At 38.2% G+C, this 26,360-nt stretch overlaps 1 protein-coding gene across 1 annotated transcript in view; it reads right to left on the bottom strand.

Moving 5' to 3' along the window:
• Positions 1-26,360, bottom strand: part of LOC107567328 (teneurin-3-like) — a 63,460-nt gene that overhangs the window by 4,777 nt on the left and 32,323 nt on the right. The window contains exons 15-27 of the mRNA XM_016252991.1: positions 22,293-22,554; positions 21,221-21,488; positions 20,186-20,329; positions 13,674-13,923; positions 12,370-12,390; positions 11,073-11,305; positions 9,845-9,999; positions 7,442-8,322; positions 6,007-6,182; positions 5,687-5,922; positions 4,763-5,059; positions 1,070-2,681; positions 813-943 (exon numbers count right to left, since the gene is read on the bottom strand). Of these exons, the coding sequence (XP_016108477.1) occupies positions 813-943; positions 1,070-2,681; positions 4,763-5,059; positions 5,687-5,922; positions 6,007-6,182; positions 7,442-8,322; positions 9,845-9,999; positions 11,073-11,305; positions 12,370-12,390; positions 13,674-13,923; positions 20,186-20,329; positions 21,221-21,488; positions 22,293-22,554 (4,666 nt within the window). The remainder of the gene's footprint in view (positions 1-812; positions 944-1,069; positions 2,682-4,762; positions 5,060-5,686; positions 5,923-6,006; positions 6,183-7,441; positions 8,323-9,844; positions 10,000-11,072; positions 11,306-12,369; positions 12,391-13,673; positions 13,924-20,185; positions 20,330-21,220; positions 21,489-22,292; positions 22,555-26,360) is intronic.

Genomic DNA, 26,360 nt, shown 5'->3' with positions numbered 1-26,360 from the left:
AAATATTTTCTGTGAAATTCAGTAATTAAGTTAATTCTGTAAAAGTAGTTATACCATTATAATCTTGCCTGCTGAAAAAAACAAAACAATAGAACCCCTCCCAAAACACAATAAAAAATATAATGGATTTCAGAGTTATAATGGGAATTGTATTGGTTTTAATGTAAACTATAATGGTGTCTATTTGATGGATTCTATTGGTGGGATGTAATCTGGCAGATGGGAACCAATAGAACAACAGTAATTCCTATTGGAATAATGCCCAAAACAAAAAGGAATTTTGTAATGGTTTAATGGAAACTATAAGAATTTTTGTGATGGTTTCTATAGTTTTTTTCAGCAGGGTAATGATACCCATACTGTGCTGCACATTATTGACAATATTGAGCTGAAGCTTGACTTCGCAAATTTAAAATCGCAAATCAAATCGCAATCGCAATATCAGTAAAAAAAATATCGCAATTTGATATTTTCCCCCAAATCGCACAGCCCTATTCACCGGTGAGAAATCTTTAAAAGTACTACAATACCAGGACGAAAGATCGGGTTGTTGATGTTTGCCTGCCATTCTTGCTCTGTCTGCACAGCGTGCGTGAACGCGCTGATGACGTATCCCGTCTGCGAGGTATGGTAATACATACGTTGACAGGCAGGTAGGAAAGCATATTAAAACGCTCGGACCGAGCTGAAGACAATCACCTATTGCACCTTTAACATTTATTTTATTTCAAGTGTTTTTTAATGGTTTTAGTTTTAGTCAACTATAATAACCCTTTATGCTAGTATATGAAGATATTCATCCAAAAACTTACTGTCAGGTCGTCCCACACTTGACTTTTGGCCAGTTCGTAGGAGGCTTGTGTCATCTCAGAAATAGGGACAGGGAAACCAGGGATACTATTATGGAGATGGAATCCAAATGTGACCAGCCAGCTGTTCACATCTGTAGCAAATATCAATTTAAAATCATAATTTGCATGGGGGAAATGTGCAATGTATAGCAGATAGATTACTTGCAGAATTTGTTTCAATATGCGGATACAGTAGATGCAGTGAATCCATGCCATACCTGTTAAGTAGTCTCTAACTTTCTGCACTTTACTTATAGGGTTGTTGTTTCGGAACATATAGAGATTGAAAGGGCCTGGATTCTTACTGATTTTCTCCCACTGCATGAAGTCAGGTGCAGTCCAGCGACCCGACATGATGTCATAATCCCGCACTCCAAAATGAAGCAGTTTTGTTAGAGGGTCATAAAGTCCTCCATGAAACCCAATCACCAACTGGATATCAGGATTGGAGTCTGAGTAGACTTCGCCATAAGCCGTATAATGAACCTGCTTGAGGAGGGCACCATCGCTGCCAAAGACAGCCAATGGCGTTCCTATGTTATCACAGGCAATGTAGAACTCCGCTCCATTGCTGATCTCCATTGCAAACAGGTGCCCCTGCAGGTCATAGTATAGAGAGGTAATCTGTGAGCTGGAATGGTTGTAGACATGCGTTATCCTGCTTGGGTAGCTCAGATCAGCATAGAAGAACTGCAGATGTTGTCCCATGCTGGACTTTGTGGAGACTCTTCTTCCCAAACCATCGTAACGGTACTGGACTGACCAGCCGCTGGATTTACTGTAGACACGTTCTAGGTGGCCATTGGAGTTGTATTGGAAGATCTCAGAGCCTCTCTGGCGAAGAAACCCATCTTCGTCCAACTCATACTGCAGGTCTCCTAGACGTGTTATACGGTCTCGTAGGTCATAACGTAGGGGCATGATTCGAGCACTGTTTGCTGGACTCAGCAGGTGTATGTTCCCGTTTAAGTCATAGCTGTAGCGCCATATCATTTTCTCATTGAGGTAGACGGTCTGCAACTGTCCGTCCACATCATATTCATAGCTATACTTGGTGGCATTGGCGAACGGGCCAATCTTCATCTCCCGCTTGGTGACTCGGCCCATATCGTCATACTGGACCGTGATCCAGAAGAGCAGAGAACGGAAGAGCTCATACTGAATCTCTCGAACCCGACCGTGCCCGTCAAGGTGTTTGGTGTAAGTCATGATAGAGGTAGAGATAATCTGGTTGATGTCATAATAGATGACGCCAAATTTGCCGAACTGCTCCACCTTCCCTGAGATGTCATCATACTGATAAAGATCAATAGGCATCGGGGTTTCATTGATGACCCCCTGAATACTCGTCACACGCAGACTACTGTCGTAAGCATAGTCGAAGCGAGCGTTTACCATCCCGTCCTCACTGAAGCGGTAGATCTGCCGGTCTACCAGCGGGCCAAGCTGCCTGTATCTAATGGTGCATATAAAACCCTCACTCTGCAGATTGACCGTCTTCAGCACACCTGCCGTCTCGTCGTAGGTGAAGCTGACACGAGTGCTGTCGTACAGAACCTCCGAGAGTTTGTTGTGCCAGCGGTACCGGTAAAGGACTCTCCGTCCCGTGCCCAGCTGTGCCACTCTCAGGAGCCTCCCATCCTCACTGTAGTCTACAGCGACGGAAGCGTTGCTCTCAGGCATATGGTAAAGGTTGCGGTAGTAAGACACCGAGCGTATGGTCTCCATAGTGTATCGTGCCACACTAGGCATAGTGACTGCAGAAAGGCCTCCCTGAGGGTCATATTCAAAGACATACTGCCGCTGACTCGCCAGGATCAGGACAGTGGACTAGAACGAGAAGAAAACAACTTGCATAAAACAGGGGGAATTAAAATCAACTAACTTTGTCAATTGTCACACTAGTTGGTTAATCTTATTAGGTTACAAGAGTTTTTGCTATATAAAAGGCATAGTTCACCCAAAAGTTACAATTCTTTATCATTTACTGGCCCTCATTTCACTTGTTGACAACCATCTTTTTTCTTTCCTTTTATCCACCTTATTCCTAAATGCAGAAGTAAGCCTATGGGCGAGACTTCTGGTTCATTAACCGCTATAGGGAAATAACGAGAAGAATAACAACATGCAGTAATCAGTAAAACTGTTTGCATTACAAACCAGTGTTTCATAATTAAGACAATACACTAAAATAATATGGTAAGACACACCAATTTGCATTATCGAGCAGAAAATTAGCAGTTTTGTACAGCTAAATATAGCTGGAAGCAAATGAGACCGGAAGCAAGACCCATAAAATTTACAAATGGTCGCGCCCATTTTTACGTGAAGAATAAGGTGGATAGAAAAAAGACATTCTAAGAAAAGTCAAAAGGATGAAATGATTCTAGCATGTCTTTACTCTTGTTAATCTTGATGGTCTACTTTTTAGGAAAAAAAACCAGCTTGGATGTGGATGCAAAATGTTTTCTTTTTTGTTCCATGGAAGAAAAATAGGGCTGCCACTAATGACTATTTTTGTTTCGATTAATTTATCTATTAATCTAAACGATTAATTTCCCACACAAAAAATCAACAATTTTACTTAAGAATATTTTATTAAACTATATATCATTAAACCAAATTAAATCCAAAAGTAAAAAAGTAAAGTGCAACATAAAGTGCAAGAAGCAAGTTTCCATCTCAGAGTCCAAATCACTGAAATCAAAGTTCAGAATTATAGTGTAAGAATGACAACATATCCACGTGTTCTAGTCTATTAATAATAAAATTATAAGCAAAAAAACACTTTTTAAAGGAGTATTTACCATAAATATTGTTTACCAGAATTTATTTAGGAGAAAAATGTAAATGTGCAGTATTTCTGAAAAAAAAACAAAAAAACTTTTTTTTAAAAATAAAATCAATTCATTGGAGATGCTTTTGATTATTAAAATTGAATGGAACCATTAAAATGGCATCCAGAAAATAATGGAAAACTGAATTTGGTAAAGATAAAACTGTAAAACTCAATTAATTAGACAGGCTTTTTGATTAATAAAAATTTATTTAACCATTAAAACAGAGTATAGAGAAATGAAAATGTCCACTTAATCTTTAATATTTGGCCATTTATTTAGGACAGAAATGCTATAGCCACTGTAATTAAATGAATATGTGGACATCAAAATGTGTAAACTCAGAGTGAGGGTTTGAGCTTTTATTTTGAAACTGTATGTATTCTCCTGTGTTTGCGTAGGCTTATAAATGATTTACCTTACAAATCTGATGAAATGGTGCATGTTGCGTTCCCAGATGAACGTTATAATAAACCCAAACACACAACAACATGCAGAGATGGAGTTTGAGACGCTCCACACATGTAAATGATAACAGTTCCTGTGGAATTACTGTGAACGGAGCCGCTGTGTGAGGCATGTACTTAACCTGCACGCATGTAAATAATTAAAGCACATATAGGCTACTGTATTAGAACTGCATCACATATAATTATTTAATTAAATCGTAGCGTTTGTGAATTCACAATTATGCTTAATTATTATTTTTTTAATAGGTTTAATATATCATGCAGCCTTGGAAAACAGACTAATAATGTGTTTTATACATTCTCGTCTGTGAAATGCGCCACTTACGGTATTTTGCCAGTTAGTCAACACGAGCAAAATGAAGTCAAGGATTTAAAAAAATCGAATAGTCTAATAAAATTGACGAATCATGACAGCCCTAAAGAAAAAACATAATGTGTAGGGTGTGTATTTTAAAGTATGCATTGAGCAAAAGTGATTGAGTTAAGTCAAAAAAGCTTTACATTGGTGGTAAACAGTTTATATGTGGCAGAGTCTACTGACTAAACTCTTGATGTCTACTGCATATCGCATACATCACTTAAAGCAATTTCCACTGGCCTGTACCTTCTCCAGATAAGTGTAGCTCCAGGTCTTTCCATCAGGAAATGTTCTGGAAAGCAGACGGCCTTGTCCATCATACTCGGCCCTCTCTGAGACAGAGCCCCAGTGTATGGCACTCAACTGCCCATTGCTATTGCGGGTGAGGTTGACAGGCAGCAGCTTGCTACTTGGCATCCAGAGAGTAGGCTGACCTGCTGTGTCATAACCAATCTTCAGAAGGAATTTACGGTGATCATCATAGATCTTTTCAATCCTCAGCGCTCGGTCATAATCAACAGACAATATGTTCCGTCCATTTACCTTGAAGTGCAGGCGAAGGAGAGACACAAAATTGGTAAGGCAACAGTAAAATGGCAGAAAATTTACTAGAAAATTGGCAGATTTTTTCATCTGTCAGAGTTGCCTTGGTTTCTGTCAGAAAGTTTGACTTGGATCTTTGTGTGAAAATGAGTCTCATGATTATTACCTTAGCTTTATAAAACTAAGTGGCTCAGTGGCACGTTCAAGCTTTTAAATCATCTTCCAGTGTAGACAACATCAATTTTAGATTCATTTTTTGTACTCCTAGATTAGCCGGGTGCCATATTCATGCCAAATTTACTTAATTGATTTAATTTGTAAGAATTTATATCTAAATAAAAAATATAGCAAGAAAGCTTGCAAGATTTTAAAATGGTGTATTATGCCAGGTGCCATTTTCATGCCAAATTTAATTAGCAAGAATTCACATCTACACAAAAGTATAGCAAGAAATCTTGTGTGATTTTTAAATTGCCTGAGGTCATTTGAACCTCAAGCCAGATGTCAAGTGCTTTGTGTTACAATAAAATTGTCCTGTGGTTTCTTACAATAAGAAATAGTTTAAATCTCAATCTCAGGCTTTTTAAACCATTTCTTTGTTCTCTATAATTGGACTTTATTACGTACTCGTAACTTGCGTCCAAACACTGTGACCTTCGTCCTCGTCTGCTCTTTGCGAAAGCGCCATTCCACCAAGTTTTGCCCGCTGTCATCGGGCAGGGTCATGTTTCTTCGTGCCAGCGTAGGGGAAGATGCGCCAGCCAGAATGTGTGGCTCGGTCTGGTAGTGAGTGTTCATTCCATTGGCATACAGAATCCACAAGGAATGGTCATAACCAATCACATAGTTGTTCTTCAGCTGATCTGCAAAATAAAAAAGACAACATAAATGACACAAGCAGAAAGGCTAGGAAAAAAAAAAAAACTACATGAGAACACAAGATTTACCTTGGTGTAACGTGAGGACATTTTGAATTGCTGACAGGTTTGTAGTTATGGTTGCAGCTTCATCTCGTTCAAAACTTTCTCTTGCTACTGTAGAGACAGTATCCATGTCATAGGCCAGACTGGTCACCACTCCAGTAGGAAAAGTTACATTGGTCAGTCGTCCCTCTGTGTCATAGCTGAAAGAGATGTTAAAAAGCCAAAAACCATATGAATATGCATTTTTCTACTGGTCTGTCTGTCTTAAAGTCTAGATTACCTCTGTGTTGGTATGTTGTTCCCTAGAAATGGTTCAGGTTCTCTTCCAGATGTCTTGGATTTTTGCCAATTTATTATCCTTAGAGTACTTAGAAAAGTAACCGTACACCTTTCCATAATAACCAGCATGATTTTAGATATCATTCATGTCTGTAGCCAGAGCTGGGCAGTAACTGATAACATGTAATCTGGATTACGTAATCAGATTCCAAACATGAAGTACTTGCAATTAGATTAAATTACATTTTAAAATACTCAGAATCAGACTACAGTTACTTTTTACTGATTACATGTTATTCACACAATAGCAATAAATGAGTCATAATTTATTATATTATTATTTATATTTATAACTAATTCCTCTTTGTCATCTTTTAAATGTTTTGTGAACTCACACAAAGGCCAGTCATTAATCAGGTGGCTACATAGCATTTGACCACTGGATTTACAAAAATAATTTCAGGTTTAAGAAGTGTTTCAACACTGTATCAACTACTGATGAACATATATGTTTATTCGAATTATCACTCAGTAGGTTATTTAACCATATTTTATTATGTGTTCGGAAGGCTTTTGTCTTTCAAACACATTAAAATGCACAAATTCACATTATTTCTTATTTACATGTAATGCAGGAATTCCCAGACTTGTTTTGTCATCTGAAAATCTTTCATCAAATATATTTACCTGGAGTACCACTGAGATGTAATAATTTTAATGTTACACTTTTATGATTTAATTAATTATTAGCTTGTAATTAATGACGTAATGTAATGTTTAATGCACTTCATGTTATTAATTACAGCAAATGGAATATATTTTCTTACTATTTGTGTTTTTACATTGATATGGTACCAGATTATCCTATTTAAATCAATGTGATAAACTAGTTAGTTTAAAAGTAATCTAAAAGTAATGAAAAAAGTAGTCCGATTATATTACTTAAATTGTGTAATGTAATGGATTACGTTACTAATCACAATTTTTGTCATGTAATTTGGAATCAGTAACAATTTGTCAGTAATCTACCCAGCTATGTCTGTAGCCCAAATGGCGTTGGATGAATTTGAGCTGATTTAATTCTTGTTCAGATCGCTGACCCTACATTTGAGCCTAAATAATAGCGATGTTTGCCCTGGCAAGCAAAGAGTAGCAAGCAGAAACACTCAAACACTCTTACTCATAGAATGTTGTCCATCCGTTGGCAGTGCTCTTGGTTGCCAGGAGACCACTGTTGCCATGGTAAGTTAGCAGCACCTGTTCACGCCCCTGTGTGCCAAGGGTCTTCAGCCCACCACTCGAGCCTACAGTTAGCCAAATAACCTGGTTGTCAGGTGCAACAATGCGGACAGGAAGGCGGCTGGCGTCCCGGCGAATCCGTAGCGTGTTTCCATGACTGTCGGCCACCGAGGTCAGATCTCCCTCATTGCTATAGCTGAAGTTATATTTGAAGTCTCCAGTGATCAGGTTGGCCGTGTGCTGATGCGTGCCATTACTGTCAAACATGTACACTTCCTGCTCCGCGGATGATGCCACTTCATACAAGACCATGCTGTTAAGTGCAGGCTTGTTTTTTCCAATCACTCGAATGCGAATGTTTCCCAGGTCAGCTACATACAGGGTTCCATCCGGAGCTGCCACGAGAGAGGACGGCCCGTTCAGCCGGGCGTCTTTAGCGAAGCCGTCTCCTGTTAGGTAACAATCACAGTTGACGTCGGTCTTGCAGTCACAGTCTGAAGGCGCCCCCGCCAGGTGAGTGATCTCGCCATCTGCTGCCACGCTGCGTATGCGGCTCATCTTCCTCTCGTCTGTCTCCGCGATGTGCAGGTCTCCATTGAAGGAGACGGCGATGGCACTTGGGGATTCCAGATGGGTATGTGTGGCTCGCTGTGTTTCTGTCACCAGGATGTCTGTAGAAGGCATGGGGCAGTGAAGGGGTCTGCCCGCTGCCACGCTGACCTGCCCCTCCTCAGTGATCCGCAAAACCACACTGCCATCCAGCACAAACAATGAGTTATCCATCGGACTAACAGCCAGATCTGTCGGCCATTCTAAAGACACCTACAGGCAGATGAATAGAAAAAGGTTTTGTTGCTTATAGTTAATATAACTCCACTTCTATTTTGTGATAGACAGATATTAGTAAATGCTAGTTTGTAATTCTACCCGCATAAATAATAGTTTTTAATCCATTATATTTCAAGCTGTATAAATTATCAATAGATATTTTGTTAACACTTTCCAGCAAGGTTTTATATGTTAATATTAATGCAAAAGCTTGAATGTTAACATTGAGAAACAACAATTAAGAATATTTTTACTTTTGGAAGACCAAACAAAGTAGTTTCGTTTTCACAATGAAGCACACAGCGCCTTCACGACATGGCTGCAGCGTCAACAATACTACAGCGAGAATAAAAGTCATGCCTTCTTTCTTTGCGTGAACATTTGGGAGGAGTTATGCGAATCTTCCCAGATCATGACGTAGGTATGTGGGGGCGTGTTAGAACGAGCTGTTTTAGGTAGGTGTGGTTAACTCTTAACTTTTATAAAGAATATCTCTTTGGTTTTGAGACTTTAGTGTTTGCAACTTTACAGATCTTCTTTATGCACCAAGAGCTTGTAACACTCCAAAGAGAAAGGAAAAATTGAAATCGCATCATATGACCCCTTTAATGAAAACTTTTTGAATTTGAATATCAAGGTAAATTGTACTTAATTTGTCTTACGGGAAACATGCAAGTATCTTCTGTTGCTTCCAAAGGGCAGTACTAAATGGAAAAAAAATTTATTTCAACAAAATAAGAAAAATGTGGACATCTTCATCCTGTTCAAAAGTTTTCAATGCATCGTGTTTCCTTCTGGAGCATCAGTGAATGTTTGAACCTTTTTTAATAGTTGTGTTTGAGTCCCTCAATTGTCCTCGGTGTGAAAAGATGGATCTCAAAATCATAGTCACTGCTGGAAAGGGTTCAAATATGCAAAAGATGCTGGAAAACTGAAGAATCTGCAGGACATGGAGGATTTTTCTGAAGAACAGTGCTCAATTTAATTGTTCAGAACAAACAAGGGACTCATGAACAACCATCACTAAACAAAAAAACAGTCGTGGATCATCCAGGTAACCTCACACAGTATTAAGAACCAAGGGTTCCCAAACTTTTGAATGGGGTTATTTGAATCATCTCAGCTTTTTTTTGTCTTGTGGACTATATGTAAACATCATTTATGTAAAATATCTTACTCAGGACAGTACTAAATTTTTTTTTTTTTTCAATAATATTAACCTAGACCAATAAGTTAAATAGTTTTTACCTTATTGTAAACTGTTATCAATATGTAATTTTGTGAATTTTGAGCAAAATATCTGTTCAAAAAATATTTTATATTTCCCATAATATATTGTGTATATGAGCATTATATCGTCCATTGGCCCTCCCATTCCCATTCACTGTGGCACTGCACTGTATTAAAAAAAAGGTGAAATGAAAACTGAAACATGTACCACGACGAAATGTAGGTCTCTTGATGGGTCATGTTAATTGAATTGAGTGTGTTGATTTGAGCACTTTTCACTTTTCACCTGATGAACGTCCATAACCGAGTCGCAGCTCAGAGGTCGAGCAGAGGCAAGGTCATTGGACCCCAGCAGGGTTGAGATGATGCCGTTCTGATCCACCTTCCGGATCATGGTCCCATCCACAAAGTAGATCAGTCCGTTCTTGTCGACGGCGATCCCTGGAGAGAAGAGAGGAAGGAACGCAATGTGCAGGTCACACAGCTGTGCTCTTTGCTTGCCTGATCCAGGCAGCGGGTACATGTGTCGTGTTTGGCTTCCCATTATTCAGGTCACTGCAGAAAGCATCGCCCTCAATTATTCACATCTTGCCTCCCTCTGCTGAATTATTTCTTAAGGAGAAAGTGGAATAGGATGTATTAGAACATTCCTCCCTCCCTCTAGCATTTCAGCCTGTGTTCGCTCTCTCTCACTCCGTCTCAGTCGGTCCGTAAGGCTGCTCAGGGTATTTGACAAAAGCATGGAGTGGGAAAGCATCAAACCCACTTTTAAACCCAAATTATGAAAGTGTGGGTTGCTATAGTAACTGCCGTTTGGAAAATGTGTGCCTAGCTGAGTGGTAGCATGGAGAGTTTGTGTGCCTGACGAAAACACTCAAGTGAACTGACGTTATAGCAGAAATCTCAGTCCCAACCAAGGAAAATGCATGTATGCATCAATGCCTCAGACTTTTTTATAGTTGCGACAGCCAGAATGTAGATCTCTGCGCACATCCCATCAGTTCAACACATTACGCACCCGTCTACACAGGAAATATGATACCTAATGTATCCATCATTCAGTGCGTGCATTCGTGTGTGAATGAGATTTCATTGAAAAACAATGAAAACATCTCTTTTTCTGCATGACGAGATTATATGCTGAAATAGGTTGTCTATATTCAACAGACAAGTGTGACGTTTTATAATTTATGTCGGTGAAGTCACGAATCGTTCAAAGCAGCTTCATCAATCCGTTGTGTCTGGCTCAGTCAAATAATTTAGTACCTATCCCCGGGCTGTCAGTTCCCATTTCCCTCGTTGAAGCGCCAATCAAAAACCTCACTACATAATACAGTGTTAAAAGCTCACAGAGCTTTGGGATGAACTCTCATGTCAATCAAAGTGTGTCATACGCCTCAGAAGATTCATCGCAGCCATTCCAGAAGTTTGAAGAACCCATGTTTCTCAACTCTTTCCTTGAGAACAATGCACGACCCTTTTGATTGTCAGTTTTAATGATCCTTTAATAATACCTTTGGGTCCTGTGAGGAGAGCCTCAGTGGCTGGTCCTCCGTCTCCACACCGAGTTTCGTCAAAAGGCAGACAGTGATCTCCTGTTCCCGCCACCACCTCCACATTCTGCTGGGACTCCGAGCCGGCCAGGAGCGCCTGCGGGCTGTAGATGCGTCTGGAGTTGGTGTCGGACACGTAGAGCCGCCCCGTGATGGGATCCGTGGTCAGGTAGTAGCGGTGAGCGGGATTGTTACTTGGGGAGAGACATATAAACAGTGGGAGTTATGAGCGAAGACATTAGTCTGCTGTCAAGCCGAGTCAGTGCGACTCATAAATTATTGGTCTGACATTGCAATTGGAGATGGCAGATGAAATGAGAGACTGATTAGAATATTAATATCATTAAAGACATTGAGAGAATCGCAGCATGTTTTTCGCATATATCAAAAGGGTGTGAGCTCCTGACAGATGGGAAAAAGAAAAAAAGAATGTGTGAAAGGGAAGTAAATGTGATGTGACTGGAACGTATTTGCAGAGGCTCTGATGACGACTTCAAGACTGCCAGATCATTTCAATCATTCCTGTTCCCTTGCGGGGAAAGGTTCTCTGCGATGCGGTGATGATATGCATATCTTAATGACTGTCAACAACTGATAGCTTTTCAGAACGCTACGCTTATTTGCATTCATTAATTCTGTCTCCCAATCAGCCTCCTCCTTCCTGAATGAGTTAGTGCGGCCCCTCCAGACGTGCCATTAGTGGTTAAATGACCGGTCGAGTCGAGACTTTGTGCATGATGGTGTGGAGATCTGTGACCTTCTCCTCTGGGATCGGGCAAATCTTTTTACGTTTTATCAAAAGCGGTTTTAGGGCAATTCTTGCACGCCGAGCGTACGCTATTCGATCGATATCCTGGACTGTATGGAAACCAATTCACACTCAGAGGCACTGGCCTGTGTAAAATCCAAATGTGAAAATGTGAAACAGTGGTACTTTTCAGCTAAAGGCCCAGAGTGTCGCCCACTGCATCATAATCCAAAGTCATCTTACATAGCTTCAGTAAGTCTTTCAGACAGTCAAAAAAGGTGATGTGCAAACATCTCTCATAAAATGTGCCTTGACATCTTCTGGGATTAGTAACAAACATGGGTTAGTTTTCTACAGACACCCTTTGTTCATTTAATTCCATTAAAATGTGCCCAAAAAAGTCGCAACGAGTGATGTTCGTTGAAAATTACCCATCTAAAATTTTGTAGACAATACATGCATGTCTTTTAAAACACCAGCATTGTGTGACATTTACTAAATGTAACTTACCTGTGCCTGAAATCCTTATTTCTTTGGGTAGTTTGAAAAAAGGAGGGAAACATATAGTAAGAATATACAGTATGACAAGTTTAGGTAAAATAGCACACACTTATTCTATTTACTTCACATAACCACTTGTCCATCAAGTTTTGTGGACTACTGTATGTATTCTCCACAATTCTATACTTTTTTGTATAGAATTATATATATACTTCTATACGAGTTTGCAATACCTCTAAAATGAATCCTTAACAGTGTTTTCATTTTATTTACATAGTATTTTAGTATTTATTAATATTTGTAATTGTTATTAATTAATTATTAGATTATTTCATTATTCATATTTTGAGCTTTGATTTATTTTTATGTTTTCAGTTTTTATTTAAATTTTACTGTAAGTTTTAGTAATCTTATTTATTTATTTATTTATATATATATATATATATATTTATATTTACCTTTTTATTTACATTTTCATTTTAGTTATTTTAGAACTTCAGTTTAAACAAATATTTCAGTTAATTGTCGGAGCAACATTTTATTTATTTACTTCGTTTTCTTCTGATATATCTTTTTTAATTTAATTTCAGCTATACTTTAATGAAATGTATTTGTAATAAAAACAACCTTGATTCTTAACACTATGTAACAACATGTTGAAATAAAATTTGGTAACACTTTTTTTTAAGGTGTCCTTGTTACACGTTGCATGTACTTACTATTATAATAACAATTAATTATGCATTATTATATGCAAGTAACCCTAAGCCTAACCCTAACCATATAGTAAGTACATGTAGTTAATTAATATTACTCAGTAATTAAATATATAATAACACTGTAACAACGACACCTTAAAATAAAGTGTAACCTAAAATTATATGTCTATTCTCAAATTCTCTGTATTTCAAAGAGAGTAGATTTAAAATAAAATAACATATTTGACCGAGTTTACCTTTCTAACAGGCTAAAGCACAACACTGTCTAAACGTCTCAATTCATCCCCTTTCAACCACTGCTGCTACAGCTATCAAAGCTCTGTTTACAGATTCACAGCATTCAACAATAACTTTCAAGACAATTACTGTCGGACTTCAAAAATTGCCTGCTGTGAGAATTGGTGTCGCTATTATGCAGAATTTCAAGGCCTCCTTTTATGAGGACTATAAAGTTTTGTGGATTAAAAATAGTTATGCTTTTAAATGATTTGTAGAAAGACGATGTCTAGACGCTGCCTCTCAGCATGCTGTGATTTGTCACAAAATGTTTCCTCAGGTATTCTGCCAGATTTCCGTGCAGTTGTGCTCACTCACCTGAGTTCCATGACACTGGTGACATTGCCTGACAGATATATGCGTCTGATGTAATTGAAGTCGCCAACAAACAGGCTCCCGTCGATGCCCCATGCGAGAGCAACAGGAGCCAGCAGTTTGTTTCCCTCCGCCTGCCCATTACAGCTCGGACAGGAGATGCTTCTGCGTCTGCCATTCCCCATTATGGTGCTGATGATGGGAGGAAGCTGGGAGAGGAAGATGTTCTCACCATTTCCCTTATACAGGATCCCTGAGACACCAGATAGAGTGGGAGGGGAAAAAAGTTGTTTTTTTTCTTTCTCAAAAATAATGATTTTCACAAAAACCAAAGTCACAGACCCAAGAAGAGAACATTACTACTACTAATAATAATAATAAAAATAAGACTAAAATGAAAAATGCTATTGCAATTGCAATTAAAAAACCATTATGCATGAACTTGATTAATTTGTTTTATACAGACAAGCAGAGAAATGCTATTCTTATCTGACTTCACAAACTCAAATGCTCTTGTAATCTATAAGAGGGATGGAAAAAAAAGAGCACATGTTTTTTTTTTTCTTGCTGTAATGGATAGGCCTGAGCATATAACTCAACTAAAGATGAAAGTTCCTACCCTGGACATCACTATGAAAAGGGGGCACTTAGCGCTGTGATCCTCCCGAACTTCCGTTAGAAACTCCATTAATGTGGACATTGAAGTAGCACTTTGATGAGGAAGCACCAAAAAGAATTAAGCTGCTAAAGGCATCTGAGCGACCATAATGAACATTTTCATTAATATGGATGATTAGACTTCAACTTTTGAAATAAATTGAGCTCTTCTTGAGCAGTCTAGTTTTAAGCAGAATTACATCTTTTTTTATTTTATGTTGCTCTTTGTTATTTTGGTTTAACATTATTTTCCTTTCAATGCAATTTGAAATGAAAATGAGCAGAAGGATAAATATATTTCATCTGCAAAATACAAACTATGCTATAGTTTGTGTCAATTCATTAAAAATTTTATTTTCTACATTTAAAATAATCTACTTAGTTATATTTTCTTAATTATTTTAGCACATAAATGTATTTGTCTCTCACGTCGTTTTCCAGCAACTATTTTATAACTTGTTCAGAGCAAAGCTTATGCCACACAATAGCAGTTCTGCTGGCAAAACAGAATCTGTCTCAAATGTGCAATATATATATAAAAAAAAAAGAATATGGTCCTCAGGCATTAAATGTACCAACCGGAGACATTTCGATCACCTGAGAGGTGATTGTCCACTCAGCTGTGTGCTTTATTTTCCAGTCCCTATAGATCTCAGCTTCTAAAACCTTTGATCGTTTCAATCATTTTAACACCATTTTCAGTCCAAGACTGAGCGAAGAGCTTGGGTCATTACAGATAAATATTTCAGTCCTGTGAAAATTTAACTTGTTTCTTTTTGGGGTTGGCTTCAAAGAGGAACTTCAAAGGGAAGTACCATGCCCAGGGCCATAAATTATTCATACTGAGCAACATGTTAGACTTCCAACACTTGCTTTGGCCTATTAATCACATCAATAACACTGCACTGAACTACACTCCCATTGGCTGGCCACTACAACTCAAGTTCAGTAACTAGCTACCTCAGTGGCTACACACTATCGCCTCTGCTTTGTAATTGGTTCAGAAGCCGGGTTTCATTAAAACTATAGGAGTCTGAAACTGTTCAGTTTCAAATGTTTTGTCAAGGCTAAAGCTCTTCGGCTCAGTTTCTTTGAAATGTATTTAATTTTTTATTTTCTTGTGCAAGACAAACCAAAGTGTCAGATCCAGAGCAGAGATACCTTTTTGGCTGTCTTCTAATGGAGGGTGGTCTACTCCGGTCATGGAAATACAGAAAATAGACTAGTTTTGTTTTTTTTCCCTAGGTAGTTCTGAATTTTTTTTGCAGAGGAGCTTTAATTAGCATACATTCAGCATAGTGTGCTTTAGCTGTTAGTCAAATTTATTTGTATAGCGCTTTACATTCATACTTTTATGTACTGTATATAATTCCTTAACATAGAGTGGTTTTAGGGCTGGGCGATATATGACGATATATAACAAAGGTATAAATGATCTCAGCATTTAGATCTAGCCACATTGTATTTATTTTGTGTAGCAGATATATCAGACAACTGAGTGAATGTAATTAAAGTCACAAAACTGAAGTAATGTCTGTTGTTTTCACTGAAAGATCGAGGTATGGCATTTTAATTAAACAATATGAGACTGAATAAAAAATAAGAATTAAAAAAGTTGCATCTTCAGCTGCATCCCCTGTTAAAGTACCAGCCATTAAAAAACAGTCATACACATTCAGACAGAAATCTTCTGCTGTTGCATTGCATCTTGCGCTGTTTAGAGTGTCCTGCCACGAGCATTGTGTTTTTAAAATGGTATGTCATGCAAAAAAAGTCTTTGAAAAACATGTCAAAACCATATAATTCAGTTGCACACTGTATAGCTGGTTTTGAACAAAAGAAAGCAAAATATGTAGATTTGTGCCTATCCTGAATGCACTGTGTCACCGAGGAGACAAATCAAGTGCATTCAGTGCCAAGTCTCATTGGGCATTCCTCTTTAGTGTGATGACTGTCACTTTAGCAGCAAGCGTGGTAAACTGTCATTGGCTGATATCAGCTGTTAATTCACAAGAGTGCTTAAATGACCCAAAACCCTCTGCAATTCTGAACTGCATGCGAATCATGGCTAATGTCTTCCCATGTGCAGCTAAGCAGGGTGCATAGCAATTTGTTCCTGCTTGATTAGGCCCTGCCATTGATTAATTGATTGAGAGGAGGACTGGAATGAAGACACAGTCAGAGGGGATCTCGAGAACACCCGGCCCAATAGAAGCTGCTGTTCTTATTCAGAGGTCTACGATGTACCATTAAGTAAGATGAATTGGTCTGGGTGGCTGCTTTTAAGTGTGACTCAACAAAGCCACTGACCTTGACAGCAAGACAAACCAATGACACTTCTCACTTACTCAAACTGTGTGATTGCTGCATTGCATTGCCCTAATCTAATTATGCACTGCTCACACTACTTATGAACCACTGTTCAAATACTAGGAAGAAAATAATGAACTACAAAAATCTGACTGTAAGTCCTGTGCTACAAGAACAACATTAACAATATATTGATTGTAATAATCGACATCGCTGCCACAAAGGCATTGTGGGCGGTTGCCAGGACACAGTGTTCTGTAAGGTTTCTTACTAACAATGTTCAATATCTTTATGATACTTTATTCCATAGATGTGGTTCAGCTCAGCTCCCTCAGCACAGGTCTATGTGATTTTTTTTTCTTCCTCAAGGAACAATAAAACCAGTTGCTGTCCTCAACAAGCCACACAATTTAAGATATCCATAGCACAAATTGTGTGCAAGCATTGCAAGAACTTCTAATTGTACTCTAAAAAAAATGCTGGGTTAAATATGGACAAACCCAGCGATTGGGTTTTTTTCAACCAACAGTTGGGTTAAATGTTTAACCCAACCTTCTGCGCAGTAACCCAGCTAGGTCAAAACATCCCAATCGCTGGGTTTGTCCATATTTAACCCAGCATTTTTTGAGTGTACATGCAGCATCACAAAATAATGTTTTAAGTGCATGTTTTTCATTAGTGTTTGTCATTACCATGCAGCATGGAGGCTGTAAATTGTGGCCTGATTAACTTGTGACTTTATGGCTAGACCTTTAGGTGAAAAACAGTCGATTTGTTTTGGCCACTCTCAGCTACATGTTAATGTCTATGAAGTACAACAAACTCTATAAATGGACATTTCATTCAATGTCATCTACAGTAATGCAATGCTTATGCTTATTGATTATTCACTGAGCAAATATGCTGATCAAATAGCAATGGGATAAATAAAACTATTTTGTAAATGTCAAGCAAACAAGCTGAATATCAAATATTCTAGGTGTTCTGCAGCATTCATAAAGAGGCGTCAGACTAAGCAGTCTGCCATATCGGAAAAATTCACCAAAAAGGTTAAGGATTGACACCTATAGTGGGGTCCAAAAGTCTGAGACAACTTTTTTCCCCCTAAAATTAAACTTTTAGAATTTAACATAAAAACGAAAAAAGAAATACCTTTCTAAAGAACAAATAAAATGAGAACATAGAAACAGTGAAAAATTTTTAAAATTTCTTCTTCACTAAACATATTTTTCCTATTTAAAACTAGTTAAAACAAATCATTAGAAATTTGAAAATATTTAAAATGAAGTTGAGACCAAAAGAAGAATCACTAATTGCATAAGCAACTTAGTAACACTGATCATGTGAACTCATTTGTAATGATGGTTAGCTATTCTTGCTTTGTTAAAAAGTACAATATACTCTTTGGCTCATGCTGCATGATCAGGTTTTACACAAACTTGTGGAATTCATACTGCTCTCAAAACGACAAACTAAATATTTATTTCTCAAATTCAACAAAATGTTTCAGTTCAACCTTTTCATTTAAACTGTTTTTTTGTAATATTTTTTTGTTTGGATTCAAAATAGAAGCATTTTTGTATTCGCTTTTTGGACGATATGATACATTTTGAAGATAAAGATTGTGATTAAATATTTAAAATTAGCAAGAGTATGCTTGTGTTATAAGGAAAAGCTCAGCAATGGGATGTAGCTCTTGCTCAAACACATACACATATGCCCAAGCACACAGTTTGCACAGCCGCTGACTGCTGATCAGACCTGTAAGCCATAGATATGAGAGGCTCTGCATTATCAATCAGAGAGACAAATGGGACTGTCAAAGAGAAGATCTCACTTTGGCAAATTGATTACATTTGTGACATGTTCTTCAGGACAAAATGTCTTCCCATCTCCATCACTTCCCATGCATTGCTTCTGATGTACAGAAACTCTCTAATCGAAAAGATTGTAAAGGTGACATGCCCAAATGTGCAAAGCTTTCATCTAATTTACAAAACTCAGATTAAACAGGGTGAGCCAGATTTATGTGTTAAGCTCTTTTAAGCACTATTCTTCTCAGAGTAAACTTATAAATCGATGCCTAAGAAGATTATGAGCATGTGGATAAATAATGAGTAACCCCGTGTAAAACTCATCTAACCACAGACCTGCTAACTGAGTTATGAAGAACAGGTGATCATGTTATGGATTTATATATAACAGAGCTGAAAGCTCTAGGACAGATGCTCTATGCCTCAGTGCTTTCCATCAGAATATGCAGTTCCTGGGCTTTTTGTTCCATTGCTTTCAACTGTGTCTGTGAGGTTTTTGACAGATTTAGTTCACAAAAACAGCAAAAACAATGCAGTTAATCTTCAATTCAAAGTCTATGAACTTTAGCAGCTAGCAAAAAAATAAATAAAAAAATCTAAGCAGTATAAAAATCTACTAATATTACCATAACAGATAAAAATATGCCATGATGTCATCTGAATGGATTGAAAATAATTATAAAAAGGCAAATCAATTAAATGCACTATTAACTAATCAGTATTAACTATGAAGTGATAAAATTCGAACACCAAAGCATTTCTATAATAATGGTCTAATCTAAATAAGATAATAATATAAGCTATCTCTATATCTCCGAAAATCTGCAATTGGTTTAATCCACTCTGGCGCTTGAGGTGTAAAATGAGAATTTAAGACTTATTGGCAGAAACACTGCTTAAACCAGATAAACTGTCTAGAGGTGCAAAAATAAGGCTTGAGCAGACGGCCATGACCATTTGTTCGGCAGGTCGTCGGATTAAAGGATGTGGAAATCCCAAGGCCAACTGGGCATTTAGCCAGCAATCAAAAAGAGGCTTAAAATCTTTGGTTCAGGCGAGGAACAATCAGATGTTGTCACACTAACTAACTCTAGAGAAACAACCTGAGATAACCGCACCTGAAAAGTGTCAGTCTAATCTTGTGTTTTCATTTAGGGCATCGGGATGTGCTGCAGAGCCGACTTCTCCCAAAATGCGCCATTAAATACGACTGCTGGATCTGGTTCAAACTGTGCACACATCGTCATTTACCAAGAACAAAAAGATGCCATTATGTGTGTGAATATGGAGATTTAAGCTGACGGAATGAGCTTCCCTGTCACCCTTTTTCATGATGAAGACAAAGGAACAGGGAATGTCTGGTGGAATAATGCCACATTTCCATATTCATGCTTGTGTTTTAATGGCACTTTTATTGAATTAAGCTATAAGTATGCATTCTGCGCCTGGAAACTGGATAAAGTTCATTCAGCCAAATCATGTCCCCCATAATGTTGGAGAACACAGTTCTGACTTGGCACGCTGTGTTAATGATTCCGATTTAATCTGTCATCACTGTGAGCGATTAGCCCTTTCAAACGCTGCTTTATTATGTGCAAATGAGGCAATGAACCATATTTCATGTTACGATTAATATTTATGACAATGAGTCCAGGTAGAGCCACTGACCCCTGAATTGGTGAGGGGACATTTCCCACTAGATGGTTCCGGTGCGGTTTAATAAGTGAGTCCTACCGTTTGGCACATCCAAGATGTGATGCTTATCCAGGGTCCATCCGCCCATGCTGGAGGCCTCCAGCTCATATCCTTGCAGCGTGGCTGTCCTCTTTTCCCATAGGATCACATTCAGGCATGATTCATACTCAAAGCCCACGGATACTAAAGAACAGAGGAGGAAACATGGCAAAAGGAATCTATTATCCTTAAATGTTTTTTCTACCTAATTTAATATAGGTTTCATGTTTAGATTAATCAATTAAAGCTAATATTTTACATGCAAATATTTTAGGTATATATAATTTAATAAAATGTTTGTTCTATAGGTGACTCACTTGTGTATTGTATGTAATACCAGCAAAATATGTGGGATTGACAATTTACTTTTATGCACATGGAAAACTGGTACAGTAACTATTTCAGAGCAGCTACAACCTTGTTAAGGAAAAAATACTTCAGCAAATAGCATGATTACAACGAGTCCAGTCATAGGAACATTTTCCAAATGGGCCTGTGACCTTCTGAAAGCTGGTGTTTCTCAGTACGCTTCATTTGCAGACTAATTATACATGCAAAGAGCAGTCAGCAATATATAGATGGACTAGAAAAATGCAGCTGCTTATACCTTTTATTTATTGCTAGAACACAACCCAGTGTCAGTTTAGCAAAAGATGGTTAGGATAACGATTAAGCATGTGCTGCAAATTCAACAAAATGAGATTGGCTTTTGAACTGTGTATTTTCAGCAAGGTTTAAATCATACATTTTGTGCCGGCATTAGAATGAAACCATATTATTGTCCTGTATTCTCTGTCCTAAATCACTTTAACAACCATTCGTTTAGGGTTCAGAGAATATTACGTTCAACCTTCTGGTCTGTTTAATAATCAGTTTGACTTGTACTATCAGTTTAGGGAGATTCATCTCACCACTGAAATATCTGGGTGAAAAAATATTAATTTGCTCCTGGTTTAAATCAGTTCAAGTTAATAATATATTCATACACAGAGGGCTTTATATAGATCTGTTTCCTCCCATAGTTCCACTACCTACCTACAGCCTCTGCGAGTCCATAGACTCTCTGGCTGTACGCATCTGTCTTGTCCCAGATAAAGCTGTAAGAGAGCCGGGGTGAAGCTGGGAACTGCTTCTGAAACATTCTGCCCTCCACAGCCACCATGAGGTGGACCCGAGCCAAGCCGAAGGGCACGCTGGACTGGGTCAAGATGACCTTCAGAACAGGTTTGTAGGCTGAAGCACGTGAACTCAAGTAAATCAAGTCTAAATCACTCCCAGGAATGGCCGTGTGCTCGTGAAGAACCTGTGATTAAGAATGTGCATGAGAGAGGAAGTTAATTGCCTGTCGAGTACATTTCCTTGTGGCCTATTATCATTTTTTTTTTAATTGTCAGATATTTCAAACAAAATGTCCTGTGATAAATTCACACTATGAATTCACTCTTCTTGTACTTGGGAGTGTTTGGTGTCAGTAAGATTTTTTCCCCCCCTGTATTTTAGATCAAATAAAGGCAGCCTTGGTGAGCATAAGAGACTTATTTTTGAAATATTAAAAAATCTTACTGACCACAAAACTTTGAACGGTAGTGTATGGCAACCCGGATGTCAAGAGTTTAGAAAAAATGAATCCGCTTTATACACATTCAGATTTAAGCTTTTTGAAGGGTCAAAAAGACAACTTATGCAATTTTCAAGCAGCATCATACGAACATCTTCAGAATGACAGTCATATAAAATAATGCATTCCCACAAAAAATATCTATTTTAATTATGTCTGATCCCTGCTGACTTCCACTTTTAGCCTTAAAAGTGATTTATGTTACAAGCATAAAATGTGAATTATTTCTGTCACAGGAACGTGATATAGTACGCCACTGTCATCATTAATTCAGTAGCAATATCTGCGTGGCGATCTTAAGAATATCTCGTTTTCCTGACCGTACAGTATGTTCTGTAAGTAAAAATCACCTGGTTCTCTCATATTTTGTAGTGTCATTAAATCATACAGATCAGATGAGCTTGAGGCACACAGTCAAATTGATTTAGATTTTAAGGAAAAATTAACCGAGACTCATTTTACTCCCAGATGTGATGCTGTTTGACTCACCTGTGTCTCAGGAATGATGGAGCTGGCCTCGGGGCTGGAGCAGTAGAAGGTGGAGAGTGGTGACGCCGTGATTCGGGGCGAGGGTCTGTCAAGGCCACTAAATTCACAGGTTGGTGTGTCTCTTTCCTCTTTTCTCATCACCAGTGTGTCCATCACATGGAAAACTCTCCATGACAACCACACCGTGCGATACACAGCGGAGAATGGAGCACGCATGAATCGCAACGTCAGTGCTGTGCCTCCGTTCACCAATAAATCAAACCTGCAGGTGGATAAACAACACAGTCTTCAGAACAGTGCTCATGCATGCTTGACAAATTTGGCTCTCCCGAGAAAGTACTATGGTGGTACCATGGTACAGTGATAGTAAAACATTAAAAATGAATAATATTAATAATATGGTATTGCTACAGTACATGTACGAGAACATGGTATTTCCATGGTTCATGTCATTATCATTATTAACCATGGCAATACAAGACTTGTACTTTTTGTGTGAAACCGAAGACTGGAGTAATGGCTGCTAAAATTCAGCTTTGTCATCACAGAAATAAATTACATTAACATTTAAATTGTAGTAATATTTCACAATATTACTGTTTTACAGTTTTGTTTGATCAAAAACAGAACGTAGCCTTGGTGAGCATGAGACACATTTCAAAAACATTCAAACATCTCCAAACTGTTGAACAGTAGTGTATATTTAAATAATATATCACTATTTTTATGAAAGATACAGTTTGTGCCAGAATCTCGCATTGTTTGTGTGGGAGCAGAGGGCATATGAAGGCTAAGTGTGATTCATAATTTTTTGTTATCAAACCCATTAAGTGCATGGGTCCTCTCCAAATTACATGGTTTGTTAGCCTCATCAAAGTGCTTAGTTATTGATGTCTTCCACGTCTTCATGTCTTCATATCCTCGTCTAAAAATGTATCTGATTCATAAATCCAATGAAAACAGCTAAATAACATGGCAGACTTCACTGTCTTTTATCAGTAGTTCGCTGGCACGCTTAAGATGTTCTATTAGTTGATGAGAGTAGGGGTAGAGATGTGATGTAACTTTTTTTCGTTTGGGGGATTTGGATGAGATCTGGAGGTAGCAGTTAGAGCAAGACCTATTTTAATTAGCGTGCTATAGCGAGGAGGTAGGCGCAGATTTGGAAATGAAGGGGCGTCTCTTTGAAGTTGTGCTCTATATGAGCTGCTGACTCCCCTGCCCGGAAGGGGAGAGATGAACGGTGCGGTGACTTTACACACAAACATACACATCCTTGCAGTGCCACTGCCTTGAAATTCTCCCTAACTGCTCCTGTTCCTTTTTTCAATCCTGGCATGGCTGGGCCACTGTTCCAGACCATCGGCCTTTAAAGCTGTTTCTTTGCCTCTGTTTCCCCTTGGATATGCTTGCTAACCAAGAGCACACATCAGCACTGAACAAGCATGATTATCTGATGCCCGTTCCTCTGTGTGCAGGTTTTTAGGAGGGATCTGGATATATCGGATAATCCCTAACATCAGCCTTCCTTCTTTAGAGATGAAGATCCATCCCTTGAGTATTTTTTCTTTCATTAAACTCTATTGAAGAGAAAATAAAGTTTTTAATGCCTCAGTTAAAGGCATACGGTCGCCACACATACACATGCAAACTCCCACGTATGTGACCCTTGAGTAGATGACTCACATTAACTGCTGATCTGAGTGATTCTTGATAATGATGGATAATGACTAAAGGGATTATTATAAAGGTACAAGAAGGTCAGATAGCCCCAGAATCAGCTCAGAACTGAAAGTTAAACTCTGCAGACTGCTTTAATCTTTTATAACTACAGTTAAAATGGGGCTCGAAAGTGAACATTTTCACCTTTTTACTGTATGTATGTGGAGATCAGGTTTTTGCACTGCTTAATTCAATTGGTCAGAATAGTTAATAAATTAACACCTGATTAATGTAAATCATTATATATCAGACTTAAAATCAAGCAACTGTTTTGCGTACATATGTTTCATGATTAAAACAGCATATATATATATATATATATATATATATATATTGGTGGTAATTGGTTGTCGCAATGTTGCAAATATTTCTTATTTAAACCATGAAGGCAAGCCTATGGATATCACTCAAGCAATGTGCAGACTTTGTGCAAGATTTATGCCGGTGGTTTGGTCTTCCAAAAGAGGACGATATCTGCTTCGTCATGCCTGGAGCTGATCCGTGCTGGTCGCTGAGGGAATACATCAACTTGACGCTGTGGATCGCCTTTCACCGTAGACGATGCCGCAAGCCAGCCCACCAACCGCCGCTCACTCAAGCGGGTCTCCACTCACTCTAGGCCGCCGCCCGCGCTCACTCTAGCCCCCAGCCTCTGCTCACTCTAGCCCGCCGTGTGTGACGCTGTGTTTCGTTGCGAAAGCGAAACTACTTTGTTTGGCCTTACAAAAGAAGACACGACTAGAAATCAGTGGTTAACTTGTACTTACAACACTGTTCCAGAACAGTTCAACCCAAATATTCCAATGTGTCCAGCGCATTTTATGGAGGACTGTTTCCTGATCCTGGTAGAGTAGACTACAGTGCTGGCTGTTCTGACTCACAGACTGTAAGTACGTTTTTTATATTTAAAGAATTTACCACTGACGATTCAAATCGCAAGTTTTGAGCAGTGTAGAGTAGCGTTTGTAGTTTGTAATTTCTCCGATCACAAATGCAGACATGGTTTTATGTTTACGCGGCGCGATGCAATGCAGTGCGTAAAAAGACAGTATAAGTCATTATAATCCGTAATTATGTCCCCACTGGATGCAACAAATGGCTCGTTCATAATGGGTTTTAATGTTTTTGTATCGTCGCTCCAGCCAGGACAAGGTATCACAATATGGCAAGGGACGTAACATTTCCGTCACACGCTTGAGGTATTCGGCCAATCACAACGCACTGGATAGCTGGCCAATCAGAGCACACCTCGCTTTTCAGACCAATGAGCTTTGTAAAAATCTACGCGTTTCAGAAAGGCGGGGCATAGAGGAGAAACAATAATGTACAGTATGTGGAAAATAATGTGTTTTTTTAACCTTAAACCGCATAAACACATTTCATTACACCAAATACACAAAATAATGTTCTTTTTAGCATCATCATATGACCCCTTTAATCTCAGTCAATTCACTATGCAGAAAGTGAAAGTAAAAACGAAATGATGGCGTAATGACAGAGCTTTCGGAATCTGATGCCACATATTCTCTCAGAGACGATGAGAGACGAACCTACTTCAACATAATTATGCTGATAACGGTATATTGCTAACTTTTACTTTATTCTCTTTCTCTTGTGGCCCGTACATAGTGGGGAAAAAATTTGAAGAAACGTATTTTGTGTTAAACAGGTTGTTTTTGAAAGTCGGTGCTTGAAATAAAAGCTTTTTATTTCATTGATTTTTATTGATGACTGCAGTGTTAATATTTTAATTATAAGCCTATAATTCATTGTATAATGGACCTGTTTTAAAAGGCCTTTTTTAAAACATTTTAATCGAGGAGTAAATAGCCTAATCTTTTGTTATCCTCGCAGTGCGTCAGTTATGTGGTAATAATTTGCGTTGCAAATTAATTGTATTATCTTAATTTAATAATAAAAGTAACTTCATAATAATAGTAGGCCTAATAAAATAAGAATGTAACAGGCCTACATTAATTGGAAATTACAAATCCTCTTAATATTGCCAATAATTGATGTTTTTGACAATATCTCTGGCTATCGTCGATACAAGACACACAGAGATACAGATAAAGTGCTAGTGATCTGTTTTCTGATGAGACACTGCTGGAAGGGTTTTCTCCAAAAACACAAGCCGTCACTGCGTAAACACTGTAATTCATATGTTGCAGATGTGTACTTCTGATTGGCTGTGAATGGAGAAAGATGCTGTATGATCTCTGGTGGTGCAAGTTAAAATTAGTTTGTTAACTGTTTTAACAACTGTTTTAATGTCATTTTGACTCGTTTTGGTCTCATCCTGCTGTGTGTTTTTTGTTCATCCATATTTCTTTATTGTGTGTGAAT

This window comes from Sinocyclocheilus grahami, unplaced genomic scaffold, assembly GCF_001515645.1.
Source record: "Sinocyclocheilus grahami isolate Dianchi unplaced genomic scaffold, SAMN03320097.WGS_v1.1 scaffold1148.1, whole genome shotgun sequence".
Taxonomy (NCBI): Eukaryota; Metazoa; Chordata; class Actinopteri; order Cypriniformes; family Cyprinidae; genus Sinocyclocheilus; species Sinocyclocheilus grahami.
The sequence above is the reverse complement of the archived record's forward strand: the minus strand, read 5'-3'. Positions and strand labels throughout refer to the sequence as shown.